The 14,358-nt window shown below is 34.9% G+C and overlaps 1 protein-coding gene across 2 annotated transcripts; it reads left to right on the top strand.

The window, feature by feature from the left end:
* The first annotated feature begins 9,826 nt into the window (after window positions 1-9,826).
* LOC111410498 (exosome complex component RRP42-like) lies at window positions 9,827-13,989 on the top strand. Of its 2 annotated transcripts, none has more exons than XM_023040859.1 (8): window positions 9,827-10,067; window positions 10,834-10,966; window positions 11,048-11,104; window positions 11,232-11,324; window positions 12,529-12,607; window positions 12,709-12,833; window positions 13,196-13,339; window positions 13,436-13,989. In XM_023040859.1, the coding sequence occupies exons 2-8, from the start codon at window positions 10,844-10,846 to the stop codon at window positions 13,673-13,675; spliced, it is 861 nt and encodes a 286-aa protein (XP_022896627.1). In that variant the 5' UTR covers window positions 9,827-10,067; window positions 10,834-10,843; the 3' UTR covers window positions 13,676-13,989. The 2 variants fall into 2 exon arrangements, with proteins under 2 accessions (XP_022896627.1, XP_022896626.1); XM_023040858.1 differs by having other exon boundaries at window positions 10,839-10,966; window positions 13,436-13,974.
* Window positions 13,990-14,358: the final 369 nt, after the last annotated feature.

Raw genomic sequence — 14,358 nt, 5'->3', positions numbered from 1 at the left:
GGAAGCAGATCAACTCCTCCCCCAACATTATCACATATCACTAAGCCTAAGCCAGGAGGTGTTTAGAACATCTGCTGGATGCGCCCTTTCACATCAGGACTTCATCAGAATCCCCAGTCCCTACTTTAAGCTCGGCATACACAATCGAAAAACAAGTCCACCCATGATATGAATATTTATGCCTGAACTTGGGGGGACCACTGTTACGCCCCTAACTGAACCACTTCGGAACATCAGGCACACCACTCCCCAAAGCGCCGCGTCTCCATCCGAAGTGATTCCAAAGTGATTCGACGATCTCCAACTTGACATGCTGCGAAGGCAGGGTAGATCCACTGAATCAGCCGAAGTGCCTCCTGACGCCGAAGTGTTAGGCACTCTGAAGTGCTCCTTTAACAGATCCCTCCGCCACCACTTTCAAAAAGATATCTGTGTCAAGATCTGTCTCCAAGGATTAATTGATGTGACGTCTCCATAGGTCTAGTTGATGTGACGTATCAACTTTACATCAACTCAACTCAGAAAAATTAATTGTCCGCCCACTCTAGATGCGGTTGATTGACGCCTTTGAGCGGACGCCTCACACCTCAGATGTATACACGTGTTCCACATCCAACGGTGCTTTACGTCTATAAATACCTAAGGTTTGGCAAGAGACAAAGGTAATGAAACTCTCAACCTAGCTCTCCACACTAAGAAATATATATATATATATATTCTCCTCCCCACTCTCTTGTATAACTTGAGCACTGTTTCGATCACCTAACACTGACTTTATTGTCGGAATGTATGCGGTCGCCACCACCATCGCTGGTTTCGACCTTGTGCTTCTGACCGTGCTTTGTTGTGCGTAGGGAGGATTACGTGGAGTAGCTATCTGTTGGCCACGTGGAGGGTCTAATTCGCGAGGTCAACAACTTTCATGTATATATCCACTCCACAAAAATACCAAGATGACATGCAAGAATTCGGGTTATCTATAGAATAAAAAGAAATGAGGGTGAAGGTTTGATTTTTGGAAGATAACATCTCAAATTGGATTATTGGATTGTGGCTATCAAATTCCTTCCACTGTGATCAAATTTCTGACCAAGAGGCGGATACAAGATGGTGTTGAAAGCAAGCGAATCAAAGGCAACTAATTCAACCTCAATTTTGTGATTTCAAGTAAGTATCACTATTTGGAACTCGGTTATAAGCATTCAAGCACGTTTTACAGCCCAAATCAGCCCTAGTAGAGACTCAACTTGAGTTGGGGAAAATGAACTCAATCCTGTTGAGAGATCACAATTAGAGTTGGTATTTAGATAAATTGCACAACTAGAATCTGAATCGTGTGGTTTTATCATGATTAAATTGACAGAAACAAATGAACTCAAGTCAATTTCAATGATATTGATTGATGTTGGTAGGGCAAAAAGAAATCAACTTGACTTTAATCGTGTAACTCCACACGAGATTATTGCCCCAAGATTATCAACTCAACTCCAATAGAACTCTAAAAGAGCCTGGCTACACACTGCAGTGGATATCACCCCCAAAATTCTGTAAATTTAATCTAGGTACTAAGGAAAAATGTCGATTATTCCAATTATGATTGGAACCAAATAGTAATTTCTTGATTCTAACTTTGATTTCTAGGAATACTAAATATGGCTAAGATTCTAATTCAATTAAAGGTGATACTTCACATAGATGGTAAACCAAACATCCCTTCATCTACAACCATCATTCAACACAAAGAATGAAAAGCACATTCAAAGAAATAAAATAATTCAGGAGAAATAAAACAGGACGACAAACACGTAGTTTAAAATAGTTCAAACATAAATCCAAGAAAAAGCCACACCAGCACATAATTTGAAATATTTTAAACATAAATTCAAGAAAAACCCACACACGCCAATAGTTAAACCTAAAATCCAAGGGAAACCCAAAAAAGGCACTACCGGAATAGTGTGATCCGGTTTAGTGGGTTCTCGGAGGAGACGGTGTGTTATGGTTGGAGCTCAAATTCAGTAAAACTCAAACAATAACAAGCAGCTATAAGCTCAAGATGCAGAATATAAATCGCAATTACTCAAATTGAAGAACAAAAACTGAAATTACTAACAATGACAATTAATTTTCATTTCATTAATTGACAATTCTATTACAATGGAGGAAATTACAAGTAAAAGACAAAGGGTCCAAGGGATCGCAAGTTTGTGGGCATTGCGCAATATCCACTGGAACCTCATGGTTCTTGATTCTAGTTACATGAGAATCAGATCAAACTATGAACGAATGATTATTTTTTTATAATGGAATCAAATGATTTTTTATTTTTATTTTTTAATATGGAACCATTTGGTTCTAATTTGGTTTGATTTGGTTCTAATTTTATCTTTTAAATTTGCGAACTTGTTAATAACATATACTTAAATAAAAATAAATATCAAACATTTAGTAAGTTCAAATTATCAAATACCAAGATCATAAAAGTCCAAACAAACAAATAAAATATAGTCATAATTTGAATACACAAATCAATTTCCATTCACATACAAAAGCTTGTCTAATAAGTGATGACAATGAATTAATTGTAGCAATTTTGACGGCACACTCCCACCATAAAGGATTAATTATGCAAACATTGTAAGACCACTTTTACAGTAACCATTAACCATTTAATACTCTATAAATATTTATTGGGTTTTCCTCTATTCATGATGAACTCAAATGATTCATCAAACAATAAAGGTGAAAAATAGCTAAAGAATTTCCTCTATTGGAGAGATGAAATGTGGTGTTGGAGTGCCGTGGCATCGTTTAAATTGAAAATGAGTGAAAGAAAAATAATTCAAATGAATACAAAATTATGGTGTGTGCAATTAATATGTATCTCTGATGACACAGAATCGATTAATGGGCTGTCTCCAATTAATAAAATGTTTCTAATTAATATAAAATTAGGGTTTTAGATCCAATATTATATATATATATTTAAAAATTAATTTTGGTTTTGATTGTGGTTGTCGGTTCTAAAACTAAAACCGAACCGAACTTTAACCAGAATCAAATGGTTTTCGATTCGAAGAACTAAAATCCTTAATTTTTTCTATAGAATCGGTTCTGGTTTGGTTTGATTTGGTTTGAACATTTATTCCACCCCTAGTTAGGATCTAGATTTTGTGCTTGTGTGATGTTACTAATTTCTAAGTCAAAGTTAAAATATATGAGACACTTTACCCACTAATTTTTTTTTTAATTCTCAAAAATTCAATTACTATCACAACTTTTATCTAAACATTTATTATTTATTCTTTCTCATTCATCTATCGAATTAACATCAAACCTAGTCATTTAACTACATCATTTATACAATTTTTCCTTTATATTTTTACACGATTATATATATATTCATTATTTATATTATTTATTGAATATTCTCTTCTATGAAGCTTTCTCGCGTACAATAGGTAGCAATAAAATTGCAAATGCTTAACAATTTTCAAATTTAAAAAATTACCCCAACGTAAAATGAATGAAATTTTGAATTTTAGCTACAAAATAACGACAAATATAAAAAATTATTTTAATTGATTGTTTTTTTTTTTTTTTTGCATTGAATTGATTTTGCTAAAATAGAATATAGCAATTAGAATTTTTTTTTATATTGTATTAACTTACAAAAAATAAAAATTTTATTGATTCGACGTTAGAGTTTACCAAAAAAAGACAATAAAATTTTGAGAAGGATGTAAAAGAATTAAAACAGAACTGATTGTTGAGATGGACGTGAAAATCTACTACTTATAAAGTCGTATCCTTCAATTGGACCATGTGTCCAACACCTCTCTAATCCCAATCTTTCATTAGTGTAAGCATTTGTCTAACCATTTGAGGAAGAAAATGTCATCCAACTTCCCTGGCTGGTGAATGGTTGGAATCCATTCAAGGTCGTGTTCGGAGTTGTTGTTCTTTGTCCTTCATTTTGATCGGAGTTCGATAACATTTTCTTCCTAAAATTGTTGGACACATGCCTGCAAAGATGAAAAATTAAAATTAGAGAGATGTCAAACATATTGTACAATTAGGTGATATGGCTTTATAAGTAGTAGCTTCTCTCATTCTTCTTAATAATTGACCATGTCTCCCAGCATACAATTTAGCATTATGTCAGTGACATGAGTTAACTGGGGGCTATGATTTTTGAGCTGAAACGGGTATGAAATGTTGTGATTTAAAGAAGTTTATGGTGTCATGTTTCACTCATAAAAATTTGGATGAGTTGGATAATTTGAATGAGTTTGTAATTTGTTTAACAATCGTAACTTGTCACGTATAATTTTCGTGCAATACATCAGCAATGAAGAGAATAGAATTTTGAAATGAGGAAAAAATATTATTATATCACACTTTAATTGTAGTTAAGTTCTTCAATCTCTGCTCATTGTAGTAATTATTTTCTTAAAACTTTTCCGTCAAATTCTTATTTTCAACCTTCTTTTAATTAGTATGTCTCATCTTTAATGATAATTTATATTAAAATATTCAGTTTTCATTTTTGAAATGAGGAAAAAATATTTTCGCACTTTTTAGTTATTCATTTTTTAAAAATATGATGAGAAAATCAAATTATTTTACGCTATTTTAGCTAACTTTTAAACATAAAATTGTTATTAAATATAAAATGTGTTAACTAATAAAATTTTTTGAGGATAATCATAGAAAAGTTAAGGACTTAAGTGCTATAATAAGTAAAAACTATGAATCTTAGATGCAATTAAAATGTGGGGCAAAAAATAAAAATTGTGGTGTGAATATAATTAACATTTCAAAAATAATTTTTGCACATTATATTTTTATAATTATTTCGCAATTTCTATAACATTGTTTCTCTAGTTTCAAAGAAGTCATGATATTGTCATGAAAATCATCCCCAACTCCCGCTTTTTTGGATTAAATTGTTTTAAAAGTTATTAAACTTTTACCATGATCACAGACTGCTCCTCAAAATTTATTATACTTTGCAAATGCTCACTCAAATTTACCCGTTAGCACTTCATCATCACTTTGAAAAATCCGTTTCGTTAGTCACTGATGCGATAGAAAGAATCCAATGTGGCGTCTGTCATATGTTAAAATGAGGACAACTCACCTCCAAAAGCCAACAAAGCATATAATATATTTTCTACACACATTTTTACCTATCCAAATAAATAAATTATCATATTCCATTTTCTCCTCCATCTTCCATGTCATTCTCTCTTTTTCTTTCTTTCTTTTTTTCCCTTATTCTTAGATCATCACCCATTACAAAAGAAAACAAAATGTTCCATCCATACGAACATAACTCACATCTAGTTCAACAGTCAAACTATTAACAGAAATTAAAAATATCTTTCCATTTTGTCAATATCTTACATATTTTCATTCCTATATTAGTTTTGTTTCCTATTACAGCCAACTACACGTGTATTATATATTCCACTGTATATTGAATCACAATTTAATGAAAAATTGCTTCATTCATATGAAATTTAACACGGTATCAGAGCATTAGGTTTCGAAAATCCATACCCTCGCCTCTGCCATGGCCGAACCTGTCTTGGATGCCAACAAATCTCTTATAGATGTTTTTTTCCCAATTATGTGCACACATCCGACCAACCAAACCAACACCTTGTTGATGCTCTTCTAAATGGATACAATTACCTTGCCCGGTGTCGATTGATAAACCGCACCTTGAATGCTAAAAATAAACTAGGATTTGTCCTTGGTACCATCAAACGCCCCACCACAAACACAGCTACTGCACTTCTTTGGGATCGATGTTACGACATGATAATGTCGTGGTTACTTCATTCCATTAATTGATCTTTCACTGGAAGCCTCCTTTATTGTGAAATGCCCAATAACCTATGGGTTGAACTGGAAACCAGATTTCAGCAAAGCAACAAGACGAAAATTTTCAGCCTCAAACATGACCTTGCCAATCTTCGCCAAAACACCAATCAATTACTAACTACTACGGAAAATTGAAAGAGCTATGGGATGAATTAGCCTCTTTGCAAAAAATTGTTTCATGTATCTGCAGAGCATCCAAATGCTTATCTGAAGCCCAAGAATCTGATTGTGTCTATCAATTTCTCTTAGGTCTAAATGACGGTTTTCAGCAGCTTTGTTCACAGATTTTGGCTATGGACCCGCTTTTGTCGATCGGGTGATGTTATGCTATATGACACCATGAAGAGACACAACAGCTTCAATTCACCTCCTCTAGATAAATTTTTTTAGCACTCCTAGCTCGCTTGTCGCAGCAGGAGACCTCCCGTCCACTCCATGTTCGACCAATCGGGACCTCTTCTATGTGAAGAATGTGGTAAATCGAGCCACACTCGTAACAAATATTTTGAAATCTTGGAATATCCAGATTGGTGGCCATCCAAAAGCAAACGAAACATGGCTCGAACACCTTCTCTAATGGTGCATCAGGTCACGGTCAATCAATGCTCCTCCACCAAGAGTGTCGCCCCAAGTCTCTCCACCGAGCAATACAATCAATTATTGGAACTGTTAAAATCTCCTCCTATGGCATTCGCCGGTACCTCTAGTCAAGACCCAATTTTATCCCCAAATTCTCCCTCTAATTTTTCCCATAACACGGCTCCATTGGTAATAGACAGTGGGGCAACAAACCATATCACCACTTGCTTCCTCACTAATTTAAAATCTTCCAATCGCCTCCCCTTTTTTCTTTACCTATAGGTACACATATGCCCATATTGTCTATAGGTGATTTATCTTTATCTCTTCGTTTAACTCTCTCCAATGTTTTATTTGTTCTCGATTTTCAATTTAATTTATTATCCTGTCAGCCAATTAACGAAATCTCTTGATTGTGTTGTCTTTATTTCCTACTTTCTGTACTTTTCAGGACCTAGCCACGAAAATGCTAATTGGCGTGGGTGAAGAGCGTAATGAACTATAATATTTCAAGCATGCCCCACCAACTATTCTCCAGTCTTCCAGTCATATCACGTTCAATACATGGCATCAACGTTTGGGTCACCCTTCTTTACATAATATTTTTACGTCCGTAAGTTATTGATCATTGTGATGCTTGTAGTCGTGGCAAACATACTCGTTTACCTTTTAAATTAGTTGCTAATAAAGTTTGTTGCCTTTTGACTGCATGTTTTGTGATATTTGGGGTGATTATCATATTACTTCTCCGTTTGGCGCTCATTATTTTTTAACTGCAGTTGATGAATTTACTGAAGTCATGTGGGTATACTTAATGCGTTTTAAATCTGAAACTTTGACCTATCTCCGTACATTTTTTGCTATGATTAACGCACAATTCAATTCCAAAATACGTCACATACGTATTAACAATGGCCAAGAATTCCTTGCTCACAATACACAAGATTTTTTTGCAGAACACAGCACCCTTCATGAACATACTTGTGTGAAAACACCACAATAGAATGATGTTGCTGAGCGAAAGCATCGCCATATTTTAAACGTAGCTCGGTGGCCACGCTTTCAAGCTCACCTTCCTCTTACTTTTTAGGGAGAGTGCGTGCTCACCGCTACATACCTCATTAACCGAACTCCATCATCCTCTCTACGAAATATTTCCCCATTTGAGCGCCTTTACCACCATGCTCCTAAATATGATCATTTACGCGTCTTCGGTTGGCTTTGCTATATCAATACCATTTCTGCCCGGCCTGATGAGTTTCAACCTCGAGCTCGTCTTTGTGTTTTCTTAGGATATCATTCCTCTCATAATGCATATCGGGTTTATGACCTCGAAACCAAAAAGATCGTCATCTCTAGAGACGTCACCTTTATCGAACATGTTTTCCCCTTCCAACATGTAGCCCAACATGCCTTCATACCCATTGTCTTACCACTTCTTATTCCTAAACCTCCTATCCTACCAACAAATCCTTTCCCTCCTCCAGATCCTCTTGCAACCCCCCTCATACTCATCTTCGTACTCTACACCGTCCTACCCGCTTTGTTGATTATGTCTATTATATCTTACCTTCAACTTCTTCTGTTACGTCTTCCACTACTGCAGTCACATCTTCTGGTACGGTTCATCACCTCTCTCATTTTGCTCTTATCATAAATTTTCCACTATTCATTTTGTTTTTTTTATCTGCTCTCTTACAATTTTCTGACTATACCAGTTACTCTCAAGCTGCTATGCATTTCTACTGGTGTAATGCTATGCAGGCCGAGCTTTGAGCTCTTGAATCTAATCATACTTGGTATCTTACTCCACTTTCCCTTGGTAAGAAACCCATTGGTTGTAACTCAGTCTTCAAAACTAAATTACATGCCAATGGTTCCATTGAAAGGTATAAAGTTCAGTTGGTGGCCAAAGGTTACACTCAGGTTGAGGGCCTTGATTATCATGACATTTTTGCTCCTGTAGCCAAACTTGTTACTATTTGTTGTGTATTGGCGATTGCAGCAGCCTGTAATTAGCATCTTCATCAACTTGATATCAATAATGCTTTCCTTCATGGCGTTTTGGATAATGAAAAATTGCTTCATTCATATGAAATTTAACACAAACCATCGTTTGACTGTAAGCCACCCACGTCTTCATTGAAAATCAAAGACGCAACTTCCAATTCCAACGAAATAGAGCTCATGCTTTTGCAAAACACACTGTTTGAGCTCCCAGAAAATTCCCGAACCCTTCATTGGCTTTCGAAACAGGCAATTCTGTGAGCTCTTCCTCGTAATTTTTCAAATAGGTTAGATGAGAAAATCTTGCGTATAGATGAAAATCTTGTGTATATATTTAAGTTTGGGGTTTTTTGTTTATGTATCAGATCTATTTCAATCTACAGTTGAAAGTTGAGAGAAAAAGAGCATTATTCGCTAATCTTTTATCGAAATAATGTTTAATTGGATCCTAGAATCGATCAACAATGTGACATGAAAAATAATGATTTTTAACAAATGCTAGTCTTTATGGTGCATCAAAACTAAGGAGCTCGGTACTGTAATGAGATCCTTGGGTAGAATCTGACCAAAGCTGAGCTTCAGGACATGATAAAACGAGGTTGATGCCAATGATAATGGAACCATTGACTTCCCCGAGTTTTTGAACCTTATGCCCAGGAAAATGAAGGATATCAATTCTAAGGAGAAGCTTACGGGGGTGATGGGGATGAAATTTGATTTTGGGGGACGTGACTTAGATGATTTTGGTTTTGAAGATGGACAAAACGTGTTGATTTTATTTTATTACTATTTTGGGAAGGCAAAAATGTGTTTGAAAAAGAATAATGTTATTTGTATATACGTGACAACTAGTGATTTGTCACATAAGATAATAAAAAACTATCATATTAATATATCACATCACTGTCCGTCGCATGTATATTATATATGACGACTACAATAGTAATCGATTGTAAATAACGTTATTTATAGGAAAATACGTTATAACTTGAGTTGGCTTTTGGAGGTGAATTTGGCTTCATTTTAGCGGATGTTAGATGCCATATCAAAATTTCATTTGCCATGTCAACAACTAACAGAACAAATTTATCAGGGCGATAGTTGAAGTACTAATAAGTAGAGCTGAGTGAGTATTGTAAAGCATGATGAAATTTGATGAGCATTCCGTAATTATGGTATAGGTTAATGATTTTTTAAAGTGGAAATTACAAGCAATCGTCTTTTAAAATTTTCAATTCAAAATTAAGATTTATAATTTTTTATTTTTCAAAAATCAGAGGGTAACTAAAATTTTAATAATTTATTTAAAATTTAAAACACAATGTGAACCGGATTTCAACTCCCCAGCAAACCCTATTCCCCACTCACGCACCCTGCCCCTTTCTCTATCTATTCTATCTCTATCAACTCCCTACGCACTCTGTCTATAGTTCTGCCGCTCGGTCGGCACTTGCAGCGGCGCTCTTCGCTCTCCGACCTAAAATAATATTTTGAAGATTCTGAAAACCCATTCCTCGTCTTAAACACACAATCTTCTCCATCCCGCCGGGGACTCCACTCCATCGTACATTAAGTTGCTTGCTGTTTAGGTAAATAATGATTTAATCATTTCCTATTTTATTTTCATTTTTTGTTTTTTCAATTTAAATTTGAATTTTATATGATTATTTTGCAATGTCCATATATTCAACGTTCTAATTTTGAATTTAGCTGAACATTATTTTAGGTTTTAGGCTTTTTTAATTCTTAGCTAGGCTATTTAAGAATATAATAGTTTTTAATTTTGAATTTTGCTGAAACGTCAATCATATTGTCTTTTTAATCCATAACCTACTTATTAAAAGAAGGAAGGAACAAATGCCAACATCTAAGAAGAGCAGAAGGTAGCAGCAATAGTTTTTTGAATGGTTTTGAGGTGCTTTCAAAATTCAAAGAGTTGTCTCGGACTGAATTCACTTAGAAGTAAATTCAATATTCTTCAACTAAAATTTAAAAATTTTAGAATTTCAAATATTCATTGATTATGATTTCTTTTTCATCATCTTTCTTTTCTTTTTTGGTTTTTTGCCTTTACCCAGTCCGGTCTAGCCGGAATAGTTTCCTAGATCCGCCCCTGCATTCTGCAGACTATCTCATTCTACTACGTTTAACAATGGTAACTAGAAAAGGCCATCTTTGTAGATTCTTGACGTGTCAACATCCACAACACAGTCTTATATTTCTTATTCCTGATGTTTTTGTTCAAGTTTCATGGTTGTTGTTTGTGGACAATGTAAAATCAACTTTGTAAAGTTTGTTTGTGAACATTTTATTAAATTAACTTTGTAAAGTTTAATGCGTGTTCTTCAACATTAGTTCAGTTAAGATGGGGCTTTCCCTTGGAGAGAAGAACTTTATAAAGGGGGGAATAGCTCAAGATATTCGAACGGATGGTCGTAAACGACTTACTTACCGGCCCGTTTCTGTGGAGACCGGTGTCATACCACAGGTGGAGAGTGTGTTGTTTTGCAGATTTATTATTTGCATATTTTTATAATTTTCATGCTAAATGTTTTGTCCTTGTTAAAAGGCAAGTGGCTCAGCAAGAGTCAAGATGGGTGCAACAGATGTGATTGCAAGTGTGAAGGTATTACACATTGTCTTAGTACTTACCCTATTGGCAACTGCCTATGGATCCTTTTGGGCTTTGCTGAGTATTTTTTCTGATAAATGATAATAGATGCCAATTTACAACCTGTGTCTTTCATACGCAGGCTGAGCTTGGAAAGCCGAATGCATCTCATCCTGACAAAGGAAGGGTTTCCATATATGTTGATTGCAGTCCGACAGCTGAACCAACTTTTGAGGTTCTGCTAACTTCTTTTTTTGCTTCTTAGTTATCTATAACTGGGTGCTCGAGTTTAGTTTCTTGATATTAAAAATATGAGTGAAATGACAACATGATCTTAGTTGAAGCAAATATGGTACCTTGTAAAACATCAAGTTTTCTAACTCAATTTGTTAACATATGACCTTCTGGAACATCTTCTAATAGTTTACCTGGTAAATAGACCATGATGCTATATAGGATATTAGATATTGTACTTAAAAGTTTGTAGAACTCAAAGGCTCATAAGTGACGGTATTTGGGAGGTGGTGGGTTTACAGGAGGGGACTATCTTTCAATATTGTGTATATAACTGCACAAGATTTGTGCATACAAGGTGGATGTCACTCAAGATAAAGTTCCTGGGATTCTAATGGAATACTTTTGTCTTCTTTTCTTCATCTTCACTTTTTTTTCTTTTTCCAATAACACATTGTGTGATCGCTAATGCTTCCCTAATGGTTAACTTGGTATAGTTCAGTTTTAGGTATTCTTAGGTGGCATTTCCAGGGATGAAATGAAACTTTGTTGTCAATCTTTAGTAATTATTGTAGTTGTTGATTTGTGGGCTTTAATGTTCATGGTCATTGGCATTCCCCATTGTTGTGTTATCGAGAACAAGATACCCATCTCTATTCATTATACTATTAAGAATTAGCTTTTTGATCAAGAAAATTGAATGACCAGAAGAGAACATTAAAAATCTGTGGACATTTAGATTTTAAGGATCATTGGAGGCTAAATTTAAACTATGGCCCTGTTTGGTACCCATTTTTTTCAAAATACATTTTTCTCTCTTCTTTTCAACCACACATTTTTTATTAAAATAATATTACACGTAAATCAAAAACTTTTCCTTATTTTTCAACCACACATTCCCCATCAATATATTATTCAAAAATGCATTTTTACATAAAAATGCCCTCAAACACCCTCTATGTCCCATTTTAGTGATGTCATATCCACTGCTGCAACAAGACAGTTTCATCTGCCCTTTCTTGTCTTGGTTTGAATCGCAATATTATGATTCCATCTCCCCTCCTATGTTAGGATACACATGATAAGTGTATATTACTATCTGTGACAGTTGATTTTCCCATCTTTGTAAAACTACTGTTTCCCAATTTTCCCTGCCTGCCTTGAGGAGGTCGTCTCATGGTTTTCTGAATCTTTTATTCACACAGGGTAGAGGCGGTGAGGAATTATCTATTGAACTGTCTACAGCACTTCAACGGTGTCTCTTGGGTGGAAAAAGTGGAGCAGGTACAAGTGCTTAGTAATTAATCTCATATTACTTTATTTTCTATGAAACTAGGGAAACCTTTAAACCTTTGTAATTCCCCCTTGTATAAATTTCCCCGCAGGGGCTGGGATCGATCTCTCGTCTCTGTCAATTGTTGAGGGCAAGGTTTGTTGGGATATTTATATTGATGGCCTCGTGGTTAGTTCAGATGGAAATTTACTGGATGCCTTGGGTGCTGCCATTAAGGTATATGCATTTCTTTCTGACATATATATGAAAAGTAAAAGGTGAAGACACTGAGGATTGAGAGAATGTTTAGATAAGCTTAAAAAGTTTCTTATGAGTAAATAAGTTCAGTAAATATTTTTTTATGGTCAAATTTATAAATAAGTTAGTTACTCATTTTAAGTGGCCTTTTCTATTATAAAGGTAAGAAAAAAGTAACATATCTGAACCTGCTCTTATTGTGTTATGGTTTTGCCATCAGGGATGTAGATGACAAGGTGATCTTTTTCTTCATTCTTTAAGGTTCTCATTGCATTATAATTCCAATTGGAAAGCAATTTTTTTGTTAATACCGGTTTGCTTTTTGATTATTTTTCTTCCAGGCTGCTCTTAGCAATACAGCTATCCCAAAAGTTGAAGTCGCAGCCAATGCCTCATCAGACGAGCAGCCAGAGGTTGATGTAAGTGATGAGGAATTTCTACAGTTTGACACGATTGGAATCCCTGTCATAATTACTTTAACAAAAGTAAGACGGTTATTAGAGTTTTTTTTTTTCTTCTTTGAAATGCGAAACTTTTATGCAACATAATAATTGTTATTTTCCACTTGACCAATTTTGCAGGTCGGTAGACATTATATTGTAGATGCAACTGCAGAAGAGGAGTCCCAAATGAGTTCAGCCGTCTCCATTTCTGTCAATAGGCAAGGGAGAATATGTGGACTGACCAAACGTGGTGGTGCAGGTCTAGACCCAAGCATTATACTTGACATGATTTCTGTTGCTAAACACGTAAGCGAGCAGTTGATTGACAAATTGGATTCTGAAATAGCTGCAGCCGAGGCTTGTGATGAGGAATTATAATATAGACTCTTCGTATTACCTAGGTCTTTTAATTTATGTAGTGCAATGGGACATAATGCTTGAAATTTATTGTTGAATATAGGATATAAAAAGAGCACGAGCTTTATTCTACTCTTCTTTTTGACGTGGTTTGACCATAATCTAGTATTTTCAAAGACCTAGTGTAAACATTTACAGTTGTACTTTACTGTTTTGGGCGTTGCTCTAGTTTCAGCATTTTCATCCACGTTGTATTTTACATCTTCTGATAGTTCATATTAATTAAAGCATCCTTAAAAGGGATGAAATTGAAGTATGCATCCATTTGCGAACAATTTCTTTTTTGTTCATTCGATTCTGTTTTTACATTAAGTTTTAATATAAATTCCTGTTAGCTGCATGTGCCATAAATTGTTGAATCATGATTCTTTAAGCTTGGAGCAGAATCTAGTAAAAATGAAAGGAAGGGCATATATACATGTCACCTGTGTGTCACATGTCACTGATAATAAATTCTGCTTCATGTTTGATGAAATTTTTGTACCAAGAAATGGGTAAATTTTGCCGTTGAGATGGTAAAATATATATTCAAAGGCTGGCTTTTATATTTATTTACTAGTTCTTAAATGAGGTGTCAATTTCCCAATGCAAACTGGTTGCTAGATAAGCGCAGATGAGATGGTAATGGATGATAGTTTTATGGG

This window comes from Olea europaea, chromosome 15, assembly GCF_002742605.1.
Source record: "Olea europaea var. sylvestris chromosome 15, O_europaea_v1, whole genome shotgun sequence".
NCBI lineage: Eukaryota > Viridiplantae > Streptophyta > Magnoliopsida > Lamiales > Oleaceae > Olea > Olea europaea.
Note: the sequence above shows the minus strand (reverse complement) of the source record. Positions and strands in the feature narration are given on the sequence as shown.

Excerpts from the sequence above, each read along its gene's own strand:
- LOC111410498 (XM_023040859.1), top strand. The coding sequence starts at position 10,844 with ATGGGGCTTTCCCTTGGAGAGAAGAACTTTATAAAGGGGGGAATAGCT. Across the intron at positions 11,325-12,528 it reads CAGCTGAACCAACTTTTGAG|GGTAGAGGCGGTGAGGAATT; the intron begins GTTCTGCTAACT and ends TTATTCACACAG. Across the intron at positions 13,340-13,435 it reads TCATAATTACTTTAACAAAA|GTCGGTAGACATTATATTGT; the intron begins GTAAGACGGTTA and ends CCAATTTTGCAG.